Below are 20,088 nucleotides of genomic sequence, written 5' to 3' on the forward strand. Positions count from 1 at the left end.
GTTACACTGCCACCCAGTGACTCTCTGAAGCTCTACTCCAAATGACAGTGTTTTTCCACCAGAACAAAAATTAAGGCATTTTATTCAACATCCCACATAACAAAACAGTTAAAATAAGACAATAACAGTAGGACAATTTTAACAGTCATCGATATGAAAAATCAGCATGTAATGTGGTGAAGATGTATTTTGTTTAACAAACAAACATGAAACCCACGGAAATACATTTGAGTGTTGAGAGTAAAAAGGTGTAACTGTATCATCCCTACACTTTTAAATACTACTAATACACTTGATGACTATAAAAAAAATATTTTAACAACATATAGTATGCAGCATTTTACACAAAGGTTTTGGTATTCCAATTAAATACATATTATCGAAAATAAATCACAACAAACAGTTGAGGCAGGTAACATGACTTTTTAAGTTAACCAATGCCTCTCTTGTGTAATCTTTAAAAATAGCAACAGACTCAATATTTTTCAACCCAAAGGTTAGTTTCTTGTGCATCACAATTCAATGGATAAATATTTCTTGAATAAATACCTTGAATTTTTTCTGACAAGTGCTTATTTTCAGTGCTTTGGAATAAAAGGCACTCCTACATACTGGTTTGTTTGATCAAACTGCGATTGTACAACTTACACAAAAGCTGCTTTCAGCCATGTTCTGAACTCTGAACTGATATTCCCCTGAAAAGACTCCGGAGAGGCTGTATGTGAGTCAGCTGCTCTGGACAAATATCCCATGAATCCGTTGAAGATGAGAACTTGGAAAGAAAACGAGATTCAAGAGCTTTTGGTGATATGGGCCCAACCAGCGTTGATGTTCAGATTTATGTCCTGCCAGTCATGTCCTGCTTTCTGCATGTTCTAACCAGACGCCACCGTTCGCCTGAGCCATCCTGAGATTTTCCTGTTGTTGTTGTAAACATATCTGACCCAGAGAATCTCCTGCTGATTTGGTCATAAGTGAAAGGCAGAGTTTCCATCTGAAAATGGCTCTGCTGTTTCTCCTCTGGTCTTTTTCAAGGTGAGGTAGTTCTTCTTACTCCAAAGATCAACATGACAAAAGCTTCTCAAAGTTCAAGTTTGAGTTCAAATCTGTTACATTTCAACCAAACTGTACTCTTCAACATTTATTGCTGGAAGGGTCACGAAGTGTGAGTTAAACAGTGATAAACTGTCTCACATGGAATAGAGAGTACGAGCGTTCCAGACACAGTGGGCGTTGCCCTGATGAAGATTTTCCATCCTCATCAGCTCAATTCAACTTCATTGCAGAACATCAAAGGCACAGCTAATCATGTATCTGTAACCTGCTCCGTGATTAAGTATAAAAAAAAATAAAAAATAAAACTAAACTGAAAAATAATATAAAATCATTCCTTGACCTGAGGAGAGTAGAAAAAAAAACACATTTTCATTTTAGCACCACTTCTTCATGTGTTTTTTTTAACGATGCATGCTGTTGTGCACTGGAGGTTGTTTTTTTTTTTAAATAGCAGGCCAAAACCCAAAGGCTGAAGCATTAATGGTTGCAGCTATCTTCTTTTCGGGCTTAGAAACAAGTTGTGTCACAGTTTGTAGGTCAGACGCTAGCGATTTAACCTAAGGGTACTGAAACTGCTTTTCCTGCTCAGGGATAAAATTGCACTTGTACATTACACAACAAGTCTCTCTTACATTAATCAGACAAACTCACTGCATGCACATACCTATCAAATCACCAAAGTGAAGGACATAATCCTTTACATTTTAATCTTTAGTTGGAATGAACACCTGCACTGTCTAGGAAGTGTCAACTTCTTCCTAAGCCAAATTAAATTAAGTACAAGATGCAAAAGTCAACTGCAAAGAATAAGCGGTTTAGGTATTAAAGGACTACAGTTGGCCTAAGGTACATTAAAAACCCATCCTTTGGTAGAACAAATAGAATAAAATAATCATTTTATGACCAGAACGTAAAGACTGTATCTCAAATACAGTTCAAACACATCACTAAACAGCAGTCTTCAGTAGAAGATGAGCTGTACCCCAGGCAGTGGTTTTGATATGTGGCGTTGGCCTCCTCTCTGGTCATATCCCTAAAGTGAACAAGGTTTCAGACTCCTGCTGGTCTAGAGCCTGTTTTTCTGGTAAAGGATCCTCAGCATCCAGGTCTATTGTCGGAGTCACGGCTGTTTTCAGTCTCTGGGGGTTAGAGAAGGTTTTATTTTTAGAAAAGCAACATCTTAGAACACGTCCGGTCTGTTCAAGCAGTAAAACAGATAGGCAACTATTTTAACCACCATGAGATTTTGCAGGCTATTTAAATGGGGAACTGACATGTTTTCATCAAGATCAACCACCAAAATCAGACCAAAATTAAAAGGAGACATATTTTGCTTCTTTCGTTTCCCCCTCTTTACTAATATGTTATGTTTTTTGTTTTTATTTAAAAGGTCTGAAAAGCTGCTCTCCACCACTGAAAACACTGTTCCTGAAGCTCAATAACCCAAGTTAGGATTATGAACCTGCAAATGAGTATAATATATCTATTATCTATTTTCTATTTACGCTAAACATTGTACTTGCAAAACAGTAATGCATGCTAATGTTAGCAGTGAGCAATGTGCCTTGTACTCACCTGACGAAATGAGCCTTTGTTGCTGCAGATCTCTTGAATGGCAAAGACTGGGATCCACACTATAGAGACCAGTGAAATACACCAGCCCACATATTCAGCCCACAGCGGGTAATTGTACTTCCCATACTGAACTGGAGTGTACTGCACAATGCTGGAGATCAGAATGCACTAGAAGAAAAAGGAAAAACATTCAAGTCCTATACACAACCCCTCTTACTAATGTGATTAATCTGATCATTACAGGACAATAATTAGACTGCTTAGCTTAGAATGGACAGAACCTCACCATCACCAACACAGGACTGAACACCAGCCAACAGACGCGGAAGCAGATGTTTGGAGTTTTCCCAAGCATCCTTTTGATCATTAAGGAGACACGTCGGACACCTGATGGAAAACGACGTGTGCTGATTTTACACTTTAAATAATCACAAACCACTAATTCAAATTTATTGATGTGGTTTCAAAGACGTTGAGAATTCAGTTTAATCATAAATCAGCCTCATGAAGTCCCGGGGGCTTGCAAGTCTAAAGCATGTAGCATATAAACACGATATCAAGGTTAGAACTGTCGACTCTACTGTATATGTCTTTATCTACAGTCCATGGTTTGAACTCATGAACTTCACGTGGATCTTACCAAAGATCCAGCAGACAGCTACAACTTCAAAGAAAGCCAAGAACATGAGGGAAACCATAGCGGTGTAGTGGTCCATCAGCTGGAACACATAGATCCCCCCCTGTGCAAGAAGGAAGGAGAAAGTGAGAGACAGAACCACTGTCACAAGTGATGTAACCGTTGTTATGTTTTCTAACAAATGTGTTTGGGAGTTCCTTAGTGTACCTTAGTAATGTGAGGAATTCCCAAAATGAAGCAGGGGAAACACACAGCCAGGGTTATCAGCTCTTCTCTTTTCAGATATGGCAGAAGTTTAGGTCCAAACTGTTCTTTTACAAACGCCACACCCACCTCAACTGTGGCAAACTGCAGTGAACACAAACATATGTAGACTGTATAACAGTAATTCCATTGCATGTGTAGAACTGGTTTGAACCCATGAAAACTCTGCCCCCTCTCTCCTAAAAGGTTTATTATGGTGAATATAAAACCGACCAAATGGACCAATTTTTTTTAATACTATTTTCAGAGATATGTAATATTACACGTGTTACATTGTAACATTAAATTCATACTACATTATTAAGTTATTATATTGTATTATTATATGTTATAAACAGAACAATCTGAGCCTGAACGAGCACAGTTGGAGAAGATGTCTTCTGTAATTGTTTTGCCTACAGTAGTTTAGTAAAAGAACAACAGTTTGACGAGACGCCTCATGTGTACTTTCCTCTTGACAAAGTAAAACCAGTTAGAAATGAGTTCCATGGAAGAGCACAACTTACAAGGAAATGCTAATGAATCATTTCCATGGAATTGATTCAAAAAACACGTGCATTAATGCATTTTTTTTACAAATTAATTGAAGAATCAATAAATGAATAGAATATGTTGTATCGTCTATTTTTAGCAGCCGAGAGGTGTCGATGATGGTGAAGTTGATGCTGAAATCTCTGCGGACCCAAAACTTGCTTGTATAGTTTAAAGTTTATTACACAAAAGTCTTACAGGTCAGGACGGATTCTAGAAATCCGGAGACATCCACACGCCAATAATGGAAGCCTGCCTTTGCAGGAGTCAAGCCCACATTTTATAGAGAGGTTGCGACCCAAGGAAAAACAACGTCCCAAATCTCGTGGTTCAGCAGGACATAACTGCATGTGTCTAAGCATTTAATGTAAATGAAATAGTGTATTCATAAAGACATGCCTCATCTCTAATGATGATGTCCCATGTTCTATACTCATCCATTAACAGGTCAGAGATCACTCCCTAGAGGAGAGAACTAACTAAAATTAAAGCCCTCAAAAAGCCAATTAATTTGCCTGAATAATAATAATAATAATAATAATAATAATTAAAAATTCCTCCAGAATACGTAAATTTTCACCACTTTCTAACTTTCTGCAAATTTTGGTAAGAATTTGAGCATGTTAAAGCCCTCAAAAAGCCAATTCATTTGCCTGAATAATAATAATAATTAAAGCCCTCAAAAAGTTCTAACTTTCTGCAAATGTTGGTATAAAGTTGAGCATGTTAAAGCCCTCAAAAAGCCAATTCATTTGCCTGAATAATACTAATAAAAATAAATATGATAGCAAAAATACAGTATCAAAATAAAATAAAATTTCTAGGGCTGCAAAGCAGCACTGGGCGGGCCCGAGCACATGCATTTTGAAGCGTTGCATGCGTTTTACCTGAAAATAATAATAAAAACAAAGATTCCTTTGATATTTGACCGGCTCAGCATCAAAGGATTCATGGTCGATGTATGTACAGGAGATCATGTTTTAATGGCCAGAACATCGTGTTTTCATGGCGTGTAATCAAACTTTGACGCCAAGCCACGGTCACACCATGTCACAAAAAAAAAATCTTTCATTCAGTTTTTATCTCCATCTTGTTGTGATGACACTCATCTCAATTTGAAGTTGATCCGATGAAAACCCTGGTACAAGTACATCAAAGTAAAAATGTGGAATATGGCCAAAATGGCCACTAAATGCAAGATAGCAGGCTTCCTGTTGTGTTTTTCCAATTGCACCAAAATATTTAAATATAATAGATTTTTGTGAAGACCGGTCAATGTGAACACGTTCCAGGGGTCTCGGGGGGCACCGTTGAGCCATTTTGCGACGCCCATTGAAAATTCCTTCAGAATACGTAAATTTTCACCACTTTCTAACTTTCTGCAAATTTTGGTAAGAAGTTGAGCATGTTAAAGCCCTCAAAAAGCCAATTCATTTGCCTGAATAATAATAATCCTTACAATAACAATAGGGTCCTCCCTGACCTTTGATCAGTGCTCGGGCCCTAAAAATCTCCTTGATCTCAGGTTCATTGATAACTGCATGTGATTGTTTCCCAAGAATACAGATTCAGATTTGCAGAGCTCCAGTGATCTGCTTTGTCCTCCCTCTCCAGTACATGATTCTGTGAGAGGTAGACATGTTTACCTGGCTGTCGAGGCCCAGACACAGCAGCATGAAGAAGAACAGAGGGGCCCACAGCTGGGAGAGGGGCATAGTTGAGAGGACCTCAGGGTACACGACAAACACCAGACCAGGTCCTGAAAACATGATACAACACAGAGCTTGTTAGTTCTACAGAACAGGTAACAAAATCTGTCTTATTATACAGTAGCTTCTACAGTGGCTTTATCCCTAAAAACCACCAGGGAAAATAAGAAGAAGTGAACAGCTGGAGGTGGGAAAGAAAGTGAAAAATAGAGTGAAAGCAACCACTTGACGTTGAAAAGCTGTCAACTGCAACTTTAACATGTTCTATCCATTGATGTATGGTTATATCTTTTTTTTTAATCTATAAAATCCTTTTTTAGGAATTGCCTGGCAGATTTCAGATTTTTGTACAGATTTAACTAATGTGATACCAAAATAATAATACATTTATAGCGCTACTGTAAAATGAGATTGAGACCTAATTAGGTAATATATTTGGTTTGTGGGCATATGTATGGTGTAATATCAATTATATAGAACAACATGCGTAATTATAGTCCAATATGTGAGTTCTAACCCTCTGCGTTAATCTGAGGAAACAGCTCAATCAGTCAGTTCAGATGGTTTCATTCTGTTTAAAGACCGATGTGAAACCAATCTCACCTATTTCATCATTGTGCACTCCGTGTTCCTTCATTATTACTTCTCGATCAGATGTGAAGGAAACTTGGTGTTGACGTTCAAAAGATAGAACAACATGTCAGCAGTGAGTAGGGGGGAGTAGGGTTTGCATGTACTACACGTGTCTGTGTGGGTTTTCTCCGAGTGCTCCGTACATGCAGACATGGGTTAGGTGGATTAACTGTAGCATGTCAGCAGGGATGGTTGATTGTATGTTGGTCCTGTGATACACTTGCGACCTGGTCAAGGTGAACCCCGCCTCTCGCCCAATGTCACCTGGGATATAGATGATGAATGGATGTCTTTCCCTGTCCCTGTAGGCTGCATACCAAGATTGGTCAAAATGAAAAAAGGTTCCATTTATTTAATTGTTTGCATTGCGCTAAAATGGGAGCCCAACGCTTTGACCTTGATCTTTGATGGATTGCATAGCCCCATCAACTTGTCAGGTTTAATCCAAATGGATTTTAAAATTACAGCAATCTCGCTGTGAGAGACAGACAAAGAGCTCAGTGAACCTATTACAATGACGCTGCTGCTGTGTGGTTGCAGAACTCAAAATAAGCTAATTCTTGTAATTACCTTTAATGAACTGAACTTTGGCTGAATCATTAACTAACCCACTAATCTTCTACCCACATGCAGGAGAACTGGCAGCAGATAGCAGCAAGAAATCTGCAGCGATCACTAAAGCCCCTCTTCCACTGGAAATTCACTTTGGCGTTCACTCCCAGGTCAAATGACTCAGCAGTAGATACAGGTTTTAATCTAATCCGATTGGCAGTGATGGAAACTTGAATGGCCTGTTTGGCAAGTTAGGGAGGTGAGATAGAGCCTCAGTTTTGGTTGTGTTTGTGACGTCGACATGACAACGCAAATGTCTTTACTGGCCATGATAATGGATTCAATCACCTTGTTTAGGCATGAGGTATATGGATAGTCTTGAAACTATGATTTCAGTTCAGAAGGTGTTGTTGATTGGCCGACCATGTCTGTATGCTCATTGAGGATAATTCTGGAGGAGAATTAAAGACCAGTTTAACACTGGGAGAATCAGATCAGACCACAAGCAACTCATCATTAAGCAGGGATTCTAACGGACAGAGGCCATGTTTTCATCACTTCACGGGATTCTGATCTGAGCCAGGGGCTGAACATATGATGTCACAGTATTTAATAATGCATTACTGAACTGACAAAGCTCCTTTTCAGACGTGTTCAAACATCCAGTAACAGAAGCCAAAACCCTCTCTGGGTTTTTTTTTATGTCGCACAAAGAAGACCAGTTTTTTCAAGCTCAAACCCTCACTGCCGATTAGACATGTGCCAGCTTTGTTAATATAATTCACATTACATTCACATTTACAGTACACACAAAGTTGTGTTCATGTTGCTTCACTATAACTCATAACAGCTAGGGTAAACTAAGCTTAAGTGAGTGAAACATTGCCCCAGTGACTTCAGAACAGGTTTTCGTTGGTCAAAGCTTGGTGCCGCCAAAAAAAAAAAAAAATCTTCTCCAGAGCTGAAGAAGACATTGTGCAACTGTTTTTGCATGTTGAGTAGTACTCCTCATGATGACTTAGCTGTACAACCTGGTGGATGTTTATTAAATTGCCACTAAGTTGTCCTCATATAACCTGCACACCTATTCTGTGCAGACCATTGAAGTAATGCATTTCTTGACATCTGTGTTTAGTTTTATCATGAAAGCAAGAAAGAAATCTGTCCCAGAGGATAATAACAAAAAACAGGTCTTGTACTTGACACTAGAGTTTGGTATCATAAATATATAAACAAAATGTCCATCTCTGTTTCTGTAACATCTTGGAATGTACAGTATGTATTCCACATCAACCCCATGCTGTGGTGCTTTTGTTCAAGTACTTACAATAAAACAAAGCTATGTTATTGTGGAGCAATAATCATTCCAGGCTTGATGCTTACCACCTGTGGCTATGTTGTCCACTGGGAGGTTGTGTACATGAGACATGTAGCCAATGGCTGAGAAGATCACAAGGCCAGCCAGGATACTAGTGAATGAGTTGGTAGCGGCCACGATAAGAGCATCCCTGGGAAAGAGGGACGAAAAAATCTGCAATTTCAAACCAGTTCCCAGGAAACCAGGAAAATCACATTTCTAGGATACCAAGCAGCCATTAGATCGTTAAGAGAGCTGTTTATTACATTACCAAAGTGCTCAAATGTTTTTGTTAAAACCAGGAACTGTCTCTGGCAGGTACTAGTTCCAGACAGGGTTCAGTTCAGTTCTCTGCAGGATGGGAGTAACCATCTTAGACAAAAGGAAAATGTTCAGTTCTTACCTGAGAATGTTGTTGTTGAACTTGTTGTAACTAGCCATCGAAATCATGGACCCAAATGCTATTCCAAGTGAGTTAAACACCTGAGCAGCTGCATTAACCCAAACCTATGATGGAGATACAAAAGAATAAAATGTGTTTAAATACCCCTGCCAAGGAGCTTATGTTTTCACCCCTGTTAGTTTTTTGGTTTGTGTGTTGGCAAGATCACACAAAAAGCAGATCTACGGAACTTAAAGGATGCAGTATGGGTCTGGAAAGAACCCATACAATATTTTGATGTGGAACCAGATCCAGGAATTTAGTTTTTCACTTTCTTTAACATTGGGAGATATAGGGCTTTTTTTCTTTATTGATTGATTGATTTATTTGATGTTTTCTACAGATTTACCACTCAATAAGTCATGGATCTTGAGGAAAAGAAATCGGGCACATTTAGGGGACTAATTTGTAGAAGTGTGTGCAATCTAATTGATCAGTTCAATCAGTTTTACCTTGGCCAAGCTATGGGAATGTCATTCTACTTTAATTTTGTTGTAAAGTCCCCTGGTCTTCATGGAGCAACTTCTGCATTTGTTTTTTGTATTTGGTATAGCTGGCTGGTTAAGTATAGGATATTCTTTGTTAAAGAGAACCACCTAAGAGATAAAGATTTACTTGTATGTGTGATCTGGTGTGTCCAGTGTGGGTTCACATTAACCTAAGTTGAACTATTCTAAATGCACTAAGTATTCAGTGTTCCCGTTCTTGTGGTACTAAGGAGTCAGGAGACACCCAGCTGTAGTCAGACCAGACTATTCTGGGACATTTCCAGCCTCTGCACTGGATTTCAAAAATATTCAAAGACAAATTTTCCACTGATTGAATTGAATTCTGATTAGAAAGATGAGATGGTTTTTTTGTGGTTCATTCCTGAAATGGCCGCTTCCCCTTTATCTTTTGCTGTTCTTGCTTTTGTTGCTTGTGAACTTTGAGCAAACAAAAGGTGAAGGCCTCTATCCTCGAAAAAAAGACTTCAGACTTTATCTAAAACTTGATGGCAATGTGTAACCAATGTCCTAAAGGCTCTTATATACTTCTACGTATCCGTTTCTCGGAGAGGTCTCAGCGGGGGGCAAAGAGTCTTTTTGATTTTTACTTCTCCGACGACTATCCGTCTAAAAACAATTCCCCGCCAAACCCATAGGTGGCGCAACGGAAGACGAGCTCAGAGAAGCCTACCCCATTTGGGAAGAAGAAGTCCACATGTCTCTGTTTACATGTTAGCTTGTCTCCCACACACTGACACCCAGCGGGTCAAGATGCTGATGTAATCGTTTCTTAGCGCAGCGGTTCCCCGGTCTTGTTTCCGAACTGTGTTGCTGATTCCACAGCTTGAATCTGCTTGAGGCTACATGTAGCTAGAAGCTACCCGGAGCTAGCTCCCCCCCAGCTTCCACACACAGTCAGCAGGGACTCCCGGCACTAACAACTACTATCCAGTGTTTGCTTCTAACCTGACGGTATTATAGAAACAGTGTCATGATAGAAGTGGAATTAAAGTCGTGACGGCGGGTTCTTGCACTGTTACCACCGCAGTTAGCATGGTGGCTAGCCTAGCCTGCTAGCGCCGTTTTGAAAGCTCGTTCTAACCGTCTGTGACCGTGCACACATGCCCTCAGTGCTCTAACGAGCCACCTTCAGCCGGACAACTCCGCTGGCTTAACACACACGTCACATTAATCGTAGAATCATAGTTGTGTTCGTGTTTGTTGCTACTAGTAAACAGGAAGTTTGAGGTCCGGAAATACGGAAATGACGTCATACGGAAATTATGTCGTTCGCGGACCAATCACAGCCAAGAGCGGTCCGTCGGGTCTCCAACATGAAGACGGATAGTTAGAAAAATCAGACGTGTACGAAAAGCTGTCCGAAGCATTAGGAGAGGGCGTTTCACGACGGATAGGGCGGTCTTATCTGTCCGTAAAAGAAAAAACGGAGAGGCATAAATAAAGGCCTTAAGACTTCACCACCATTTCTATTGACCTACTTATATATTAACACACTCTCACCTTCACTTCAAAGAGTTTGCTCCAGACAGGTGTGGCAAAGTAGAGGATACCATTTTTGGCTCCAGGAAGCTGCAGGTTATTGATGAGCAGGGCGAACAGAATGAAGTATGGAAATATAGCAGTGAAATACACAACCTGTGTGACACAAAACAAACACAAAGAGGCAGAACCACGTGAATGTGGGGGTTTGCTGCTGCCATAGTTTGCAACAGCGATGGTGGACCTGTTTTCAGTGACGCCAGATGATCTATGATTTCATTTCAAATGAATTTACATAAATACCAATTTACTGATATGAACCCGATAAAGACAGCCAACCAAATGCTTCACGACACATTGGAGTGTAAACAAGTAGCAGGATGTGATGTTGACGTGACTCATAATTGGACTGTGCTCTGTAACATTTGAACAGGAATATGAATGGAATATTCTGAATCTAGGTAGTGTCTCAGAATAAGGTCAAAAGCCAAATCAGATATTTCTGTCCATGTAAACACAGACAGATATATTTTTTTCAGTATATCACAACAAACCTCTTCTGTTTCATTTGATCATGTTCTTATTCGGATTTGTCTGAGCGAACATTTGTTATGCATTTTGAAATGTGTGTATGTCAACTTCCTAAAACAAAGATATGCCATTTGCAAAAGAGATAACACAAATTGTAGACTACAGAAAATAAAACATATCTGACAGACTATATACTATCCAATGAAAAATTCTTGCCTTTGTCTCTGGCACTAACGATGATTAATGTAAGAGGACAAACAATAAAGTCAAAGAATGCAAACAGGACAAAAACTATAACCACCACAATGTATAAACATTTCCTGGAAAGCAGCGTAATTCTGACCTTGCCAGTGGATTTGATTCCTTTAAATATGCACAAGTACACAATGACCCAGGCCAAAACCAGATAGCCAAAGAGTTCCCAGCGAAGTCCACCTGCTTCTTCAATGCCATCGGTTTTCTGCAGAAGGTTATGACTGGAAAAGTGAAAAAGAAGAGTGAGAATGTAAAAATAAGGATTCAGTGATTCAGCCCATAAAGCTATAAAAAACTTTCAAGTTCAATTTATGACATCAAAGACTCATGTTTCCAGACTAAAACAAACGATTGGGTGACATTATTGTTTATACCCCAAAAACAAAGCCAATGTGGTTCATGAGAACGTTTGATCAGATATTTGTATGACACAGGCCTAATGAAATGAGCACATGATCCTGCAACATTTTTTATTTTGATTCACGTGTTGCTTAAACATGACTTGTGTTTGTGTAAGTATGTGTAAGACATGTTTTTTTTAAACAGCTAGAGTGATATAAATACTGCAAATACATAAGCTTCTTACTCAAAGAACTGTTGACTGGCAGACTGCAGGTGAGTGACATTGCCTTGGAAACCACTGGAACAGTTCCCGACAACATTCCAAGTGTTGTTGCAGGACATCCAGGGAAGCGTGGCTCCGAACGAGTTGAAGAGATAGTAAAGAGCCCAGCTCATGAGCACATTGTAGTACGTGGAGTATACAAAGGAGAGAACAACTGTGGCCAGACCAACACCTGTGGAATGACATGCAGCAGGGGGGGGCGGGGAGACACAAAGTGAGAGACGACTCTGGGCAACTCAAGCCTGGAAAACTTAAGGGGGAGAAATTGGACACTTCACCTCTTCAAACTATTGTAAAACTGCTCTCATTGTAGTGAGTTGTTAATGATTTGGGCCCAGGATTAAAATTACAGGCATTGTCTGGTCTCCACATATAGATGACAGAAGAGCCACTATCATAAGATGAAGTTAAGCAAATGGAGCTAATGATTAAAGGGATTCCTGCAGCCATGGATTACAAATTCCACCGTGACATTTGGCTGGTGAATAAAACCGGCTCTTGGCCAGAGTGAGATAGGACGAGATCAAAGCTCAGACAGATTCAATTATTCAGTCTTTTAGCACCTTCTGAGCTGTGTGTCAGGTTTCAGGTTGGGGTGTGTGCGTCTTCATGCTGGCTGCCATGTGTGTTTTCAATTAAGACGTCGGCATCAAGAGCGGGTGCAGCTTCCTTGGGAACCGAACTGCTACACTCTAAGTATAAAGGAGAATATATTTCACACTTATTCTATATAAACTGTCATTTCTAGGACAACAAAAGAACTTCTAAGGAGTTTATTTTAAAAATGTCACCCCTCTCTCATGTTTATCATGTAGATGGAGCTTAAGGCAAGTAAACTAATGAGCTTAGCACAAAGAGTGGAAACCGAGAAATAGCTAGCCCACCTTCAGCCAAAGGTAACTAAATCACATCTTAGCAACTTTTAACAACAACATGTTACTTCAGCCGCAAGGGATCGCTTAATCAAACCAATTACAAAAGACCTAGTTTGATGACATTATGAAGCAGTTGTTTCCACAACCTTTTCCACTGAAAATCTTCCTGAGGCGCAAATCATGTTGAGAAGTCTAAAAAATTATTTTGGCAGTTACGATTTGAAGTCAGACGTTCGTTTGAATTCATGATTTGACTTGAAGTTTAATAAATAAGAGAGATCATAGGATCAAGCAGAGACTGCAATCCCTTATTTTGTGAGCCTAAGGTTACAGCTCTACAGAAAAAGGCAGCAGTTACAGCACTGACCAACACGCATTTGTTTTCAGATAATTAAACCGGTCTCTTGGGCAATGTAAAGTGCCTGTATATTTTAAATCTGTTTTTGTTATTAACGTACCCAAGTCTAATGTCTGTTTCTCTGACATCTGTTGTAATGAAATTGTTTGTGTGACTGGTCTGTAATAATTTAGCCCATTGATCTAATGAACGATAATGGAAGATAGCGGCTAATAGAGGAAAATGGTTCATTGGGCCTTTACAGTATCCTGCAACCCCTGCTTTTTGTTTACCAATTTGAGCTCAGCACTCAACACCATTGTACCCTTGCAACTTTTTGACAAACTTTAGGTGCTGGGTATAAGTCTCTTGCTGAATAGGCCCGATCTTCTCAACACTCGCCCCCCCTTAATTGTTTACCCTACTCTGAATCTGTAAAGATACTTAAATGTTATTTTTACAATATTCCCTGCCACTTGATGTCGAATCTATAAAACCAAATCCAGTGCATCGTTGGCAAAAATTCGAACCTCCCTTCAGCCTCTATTCCCCCTCGCAAGGTAATGCTAGGGGGAATAGAGGATGAATGACTGAATAAAGATACCTTGTATAAATGAGACACAACAAAACAATCTAGCTGTCTGTGCTGGACCCTCCATGTTAGACACTTCAGTCGATAAATGTGTGTTTTATAAAACTTATTTTAAGGAGGGGTACTCACATGCTCTAAAATGCACATGCCCTAACACAATAACATGCTTGCACACTTGGATTGGCTACCAAAACAAAGACCAGATCAAATCTGATTACAACATACACTCACTCTGCTATATGCCCAGTGTCAAACGTCTCCCCCAAGGCCCCAGTTTTATGGTTAAGACATCTTGACTCAGGAACAGCAAATATCTTCTGGCTGTCAAATTAATCAACTGATTTGGCAATAAAGCAATTTGTGATTTTTAATGGGGGGGAAAAACTGTAAAGAAAAACAACTTTTACAGGGATTATGGACTCGACTATTTCTTGGCTGGGATCAGGAACTTTCTTGGAGTCCCTATAAACCATATGTTTCCAGTCTTTGTGTTAAGATAGCCTAACTGGTTGCTGGTTCCAGCTACAGGTTTATTCTTGTAGTGACAATCCTGGAATGCCAGAGGCAAAGGAGTGCCTCTTTCACTCTACTAATCTAGCTTACATGGTCGACCGCTCCACTGTTACACCAGATACCCTGCGAGTGGTGTAATGATAGCTCATTTCAAACTGCCAAAGAATATATCAGTCTACTGGGATCGAAAAACAAAGCCAATCATGTCAAGATTGTGTCATTCAGTTGGAGCTATCAGGCTTTTCTCAAACTGGACCCTATGACTCCCACTACATCAGTGTGTGACTTGGTTTGTTGCCAAACACACTATTTAAATACAGTGGCAAGCTTGAGGGTTTACTCCCCTCCGTACGCCGGAAACAGGAACTGTCTTCACATTTTGCAACCATGGTTATTTCCTAATCAAACCAAAGCTTTGCCTTTTAGTAAACATCTTCTTGTCTTTGAAGAGAAGGATTTATTTGACCCTAAATACAATGTGACCTTTATTAACATCTTTATTAAGGAAGAAATTCCTTAACAACAGTCTGGTTTAGTCTTGAATTCATTGTTTATTGTCCGGTCATGCCTCACCACTATCATCACTGAATTAATTCATACATGTGAAGTGTAAGAGAATGTAACCAGTTGAAATAATACATTGTGCATGATAAAGTCTACTGCAGCATATTAATCATGAGCATATGTGTTGATTTGTGGTAGTTATTTGTGGGCATCTAAATCACTGATCACAGATACATCACAGTTAACTGCACTTGGGTTGCACAGGGAAATTATTCAAGAAGAACATACAGAAAACAACTACCTGCTTTTGGCCCTTGTTTAGCACAGTGCAATAACCAGGAAGAAATGAGCGATAAATCAAGTGAAGGACCCAAACGTTTTGACCGGGTAGATAATCTCTGTCTTTAAGGAGATAAGGAAACTATGGAGAAAAATCTTGAGTTAGAACATGAGAAACAGCATTTTCAATTCACACCACCAAGCACTGATTGTTGATGGCTGGGCTCTTGTTTGAATTGGAAAGTGGTTCTTTTGAAGAGCTGCATAGTGACTGTCGGTGCTCTCTGAGTCCGAGACCACACATCCCCGATCATTCACATGTACAATTTGGCAAATACCAAATATATGAGTTGTTTTTTTTGTTCATGTGCATGGTAAGCCTTTACACAAACCACCCATTATGCTGAGCAACAATTTAACTAATGTTTGCGATTTGTTGAAACAAACAAATGTCGTCTGTAAGAGAACACCCACAATCACCAGCAGATCCATTATTTATCATTCAACTGTGCAGCATTTGATTATTGGATTTTGGCATAATATTGGTTCATGTTTTAATGATTTGATTATCTCTTTCTTGTGAATTTAAAATGCTTTCAATGAGCTATTAAAAACAGTTTAAGAAATCAAAAAAGACACTGATTTTAAATTCTGGTAAACAAGATCTCATCCATCAACAAGTGAAATCAAATCATTTATCACATAGAAAAATGCCGATTTTATTACAGATTGAGAGAGCATGCCTTTACCAGGGCTCAATATTAAACCCTCAAAACATTAGTATAGATCTCGAACATGAAACACATGTATATTTATTTCTTTTTGTCTTTAAATTAAAGTAGTAGGCCCTAGGGAAGCAGGTCTGGGCACCATTCCACTACAGCTGAACCAAGAACAAAGAGAAGACCTGGTCTGGAAGGGAGTGAGGGCTGGGGTTGTTGAGCTATGTGTATATGTAACTGTTGGGGGGCTGAACTCTTTAATGCATCTGTGCTTTATGTTCTGCTCAACCCATCCCGCTGAGTTAGGCTTCTCAGACCATCAATGACTAGGGTCACATTGAAGGGACCTAAGCAGGCCTTCTTGGAACAGCACATGACAGGGCAATTGAGGGAGGACCTGGGAAAGCAATACAGGTTCCCCGAAGACATGGAAGAAACCGCTTTTGAAACAATCAATATGTCATTGGTCGTCAGCATGCTATATGAGAGTAAGAATGCAGAACTGCTGGAGGAGTGGTGTGCAAGGGCCTTGTCCATTGAACTAGTAGGCAGTGGTTGAACAGGAAATTCACTGTGCAATGCCAAATACTTCAAATGCGTCCCCAGCGCATGACAAAGAAAAGCCACCAGCAGAGCTGCAGAGATAGTAGAGAAACCCTCGAGGGGTTTGTGGATCAAGAGGGACAACCTGTTGACTAATGCCTCTTGGACAAGGCTGGGAAGTGATCATTTGTGGTCGGGTTTCCCGGATGACAGTGAGTTGGGTTTAAAAACCTCAAACAGCTGTAAACCCTGTTACTATGACTCATGGTGTGTTCAAGTGCATCAACAGATGTATGGTTGATCCATAATTAGAGTACAATTTGCTGTAATTTTTATGGAACAGGACCCAGAAACTCTAAGGGGTGTCAGCACATGTCACGTAACCAAAAACATTGTCTGTGTTAATGAGAGTCTGTGTTAATGAGAGATGCTCAACCCTACTCACGTTAGAGCCTTTAGCCTGGAGAATCACTCACCTTTGAACAAGGGGCACATCTTGGCGAGAGCAGGCACTGGTCCTAAACGAGTGTACTGCCCAATAGAAAACTCCAAGAAGAGCAGAGGGAAGCCACACAGGAGCACCATGGTGAAGTACGGGATCAAGAAGGCCCCTGAATTAGAAGAAGAGTAGAAACCAGATAATAAGTAGCTCGCAAGTATGTGGCTTGGGGAGATGGATATGATGTTGTAGCTGCTGTATCATTGTCTAGATAAAGAATACTTCCTAGATACAGCTTCTTGAGTTATTACAATTAGGTTGATGAGTTTTTTTTATAATGTGCAACAAAACACTAATAACATGATTGTATTGTTGGGTGATATATTGGTACAAACTCAATTGGAGGGGGCCAGGTTTTGAGCACACATTGAAAATAGCTGGTCTCCATGTATACAGAGCCGTCTTTGTAGACATACATCCTTAAACCAAACACGATCCATAACCCTCCTCACTCAGGAAGAATACTCAGATCCAGCCCCCTGTTATTTATAAATTACTTTCTTTTATTTCCATGCCTAATAAATAAATAATAAAAGAAGACTCTTGTGTTAGTTCAAAGAAAACAGTAATCTGCTGAGGCCCTTGCTTAACGACAGCTAGATCATTTAAATACGATACCTTGTCGAGTCCCTCTCACAATGCAGATAAATCCTGTTTTACAACAACTGCATTTTTTACATGTCTGCACAGGTATTATCAACAAGCACATAATCTTTGCTTCATGTATATTGTGAAGGGGCTTTTGGGTTTTTTACGAAAGTTATGAAAGTCTAATATTTAACTGATTTCAGCTGCAATAACCCATACACAGGCTGAAGAAAACATACTCTACCTCCAGATTAAGTATTAACAATTAAATTCTCTTATATTTGTATATAGCACCAAATCATAATATATACTATGTCAGGGCAGAGAATAGTCAAGACTATACAATGTAGTGGAGAAAAATCTATCAGTTCCCAAAACGAGTAAGAGAGAGAGAGAGCTGATAACAATAATAGCCAAATTATAATTATTGTTGTTGTTGTTATTTAAATAGGCACATATTGACATTTCTTCAGTATCCTCCACAATTGCTTTGCTGTTCCTTTGTGTAAAGTAGGGGTGCAACGATTAGTCGACGTCGTCGACAAAAATCGATGACCAAAATAGTCGCCGACGAATTTACCCGTCGATGATTCGTTGGTGACGTCATAGCGCGTGTTTCTCGTGCCGCGCAGCTGAACTAAACGGCGTTTTACCGGAGGTGCTGATGGAAGTACCTGAGGAGTGAGTCATCTCGCTTCCTTCCTATCTCTGAAAGTCGCGCATGTGCAATACCGACGAAACATGGACCAATGTCGGCGTCCGCTGCCGCGCGCAGTCGCGCACCAGGAAGTAAAAAGTTCGGGAGAACTTCACTCTTGACATGGCCCGAGAAAAACTACCTGCAGTATTTGTGCGGCGGACCTGCTCTGCATGGAAGCAAGACACGCGCATGTGAGGAGGAGGAGGCACGTGTGACTTCGTAACGGAGACGATGCGGACTCGCCTCTGTCAGATGTTATATATACACGTATATATCTGCGCGCAGGATTCTAGCATCCATTACAAAAATATGGTTTAAACTTTTTATTAACGAGTTTAAAAGCGTTATGTTATCCTATTGCCTGACAAACGTCTTGTTTTAATCACAATTATTTAGTCAGAAGAAGACTGTAGTTTCGTTTGTTGATGTTTTTATTGATGTTACTTTCCCTGTCATTTTTGTTAACAGGAAAAATGAATACTTGATTTTTAATTTATTTGTTTTATTAGCACTTTGCCTGTCCTTGCTTTTAAATGGACAAAAACTTGATTTGTCTTTGCTTTTGTGTCAACAGTACCCTTATATGAAACAAAGTTTATTAAAAGACATTTTTTTTTAATGAAGTATCAATATTTATTGCCTTTATTTTCAGTCATCACATGCCTCGAACAACCTCAAGCTAAATTTAAAAGCTGCTTGCTAAATAAGAGCAATTGAGAATTTGTGTCATTCATAATCCGATTAGTCGATTAATCGTTTCAATAATCGGTGACTAATCGACTATCAGAATAGTCGTTAGTTGCAGCCCTAGTGTAAAGACTGTGTCTTTCCATGAGGAGGCATTGACTGTTCTTGATGTTACAACCTTAAAGGACAGTGTAAGGAAGCATAACAAAAACTGAATAAGACCATTTCATTTTAAACATGAACATAGCCCAGAATTTTCCTCTCTTTATTCTCTTTAGGCTATAACAGCAGCACCCTCATCTGACCACAGGCAAAGCACCGCAGCAGTCACCCCAGGTTAGAACCATCATGTGTGGTGGGCAGCCTGAGAGTCTCACCTCCGCCGTTGCTGTAGCAAAGGTACGGAAACCTCCACACGTTGCCCAGTCCCACCGCGTAGCCCACCGATGCCAGGATGAACTCCAGGCGGCTGTCCCACGTGGGTCTCTGCGGCTCCCCATCCACGGTCTTCTCGGAGATCACTTTGAGATCCAGAGATTTCAGAGCCGCACGGTCTCCCTCATCAGCTGCTGTCTGTGACTTGTAGACCTCCATGAGGATCCGAGCAGAGTGGAGGGTCTAGTTGCTATTTCCAGACGAGGCTGCTTCAGAGAAAATGACAAATACGCGACATACGGAGCAACGACCACGCCGGAGCATTAAATAAACGCCGGGTTTTTATGGCCTTTTTATGGCTCTCTCAACTATGATAATCAATAAAAGCACATTGTACGCGCTACTGAGACCGCAGCACACCAAACCCTTACAACACAATGGCTATTCAAACCCCAACACGATCTGTTTCCAGTTCAGCCACTGACTTGTACTATGACATAAGTGCAGTTGTCCTTTTTCCATCCCTTCTGGTTGGACCACTGAAACATGCACAGGGGTGTTAAGGATACGCCTTTCACCAAAATAAAAGCCGACCGGGGATTCACTGTGTACCATGAGGCGTCACATGGGGAAGTTTGTTTGCATTACAGGCAACACACATTGATTTTGGACATGACGTTGCATCTTTTTCGCTTTGCACAAGACTCTTTTTTCAGGCG

At 40.0% G+C, this 20,088-nt stretch overlaps 1 protein-coding gene across 1 annotated transcript; it reads right to left on the reverse strand.

Moving 5' to 3' along the window:
• Positions 1-82: 82 nt before the first annotated feature.
• Positions 83-20,056, reverse strand: si:ch211-225b11.1 (uncharacterized protein LOC561694 homolog). Its single transcript, XM_061072300.1, has 13 exons — positions 19,372-20,056; positions 16,997-17,131; positions 12,117-12,327; positions 11,619-11,751; positions 10,766-10,900; positions 8,718-8,821; positions 8,341-8,465; positions 5,710-5,822; positions 3,476-3,616; positions 3,272-3,371; positions 2,918-3,018; positions 2,632-2,799; positions 83-2,195 (listed from the first exon to the last, which is right to left on the reverse strand). Exons 1-13 carry the CDS (start codon positions 19,586-19,588, stop codon positions 2,082-2,084), a joined length of 1,797 nt encoding a protein of 598 aa, XP_060928283.1. The 5' UTR covers positions 19,589-20,056; the 3' UTR covers positions 83-2,081.
• Between the last annotated feature and the right edge of the window lie 32 nt (positions 20,057-20,088).

Source organism: Limanda limanda, chromosome 5, assembly GCF_963576545.1.
Source record: "Limanda limanda chromosome 5, fLimLim1.1, whole genome shotgun sequence".
NCBI lineage: Eukaryota > Metazoa > Chordata > Actinopteri > Pleuronectiformes > Pleuronectidae > Limanda > Limanda limanda.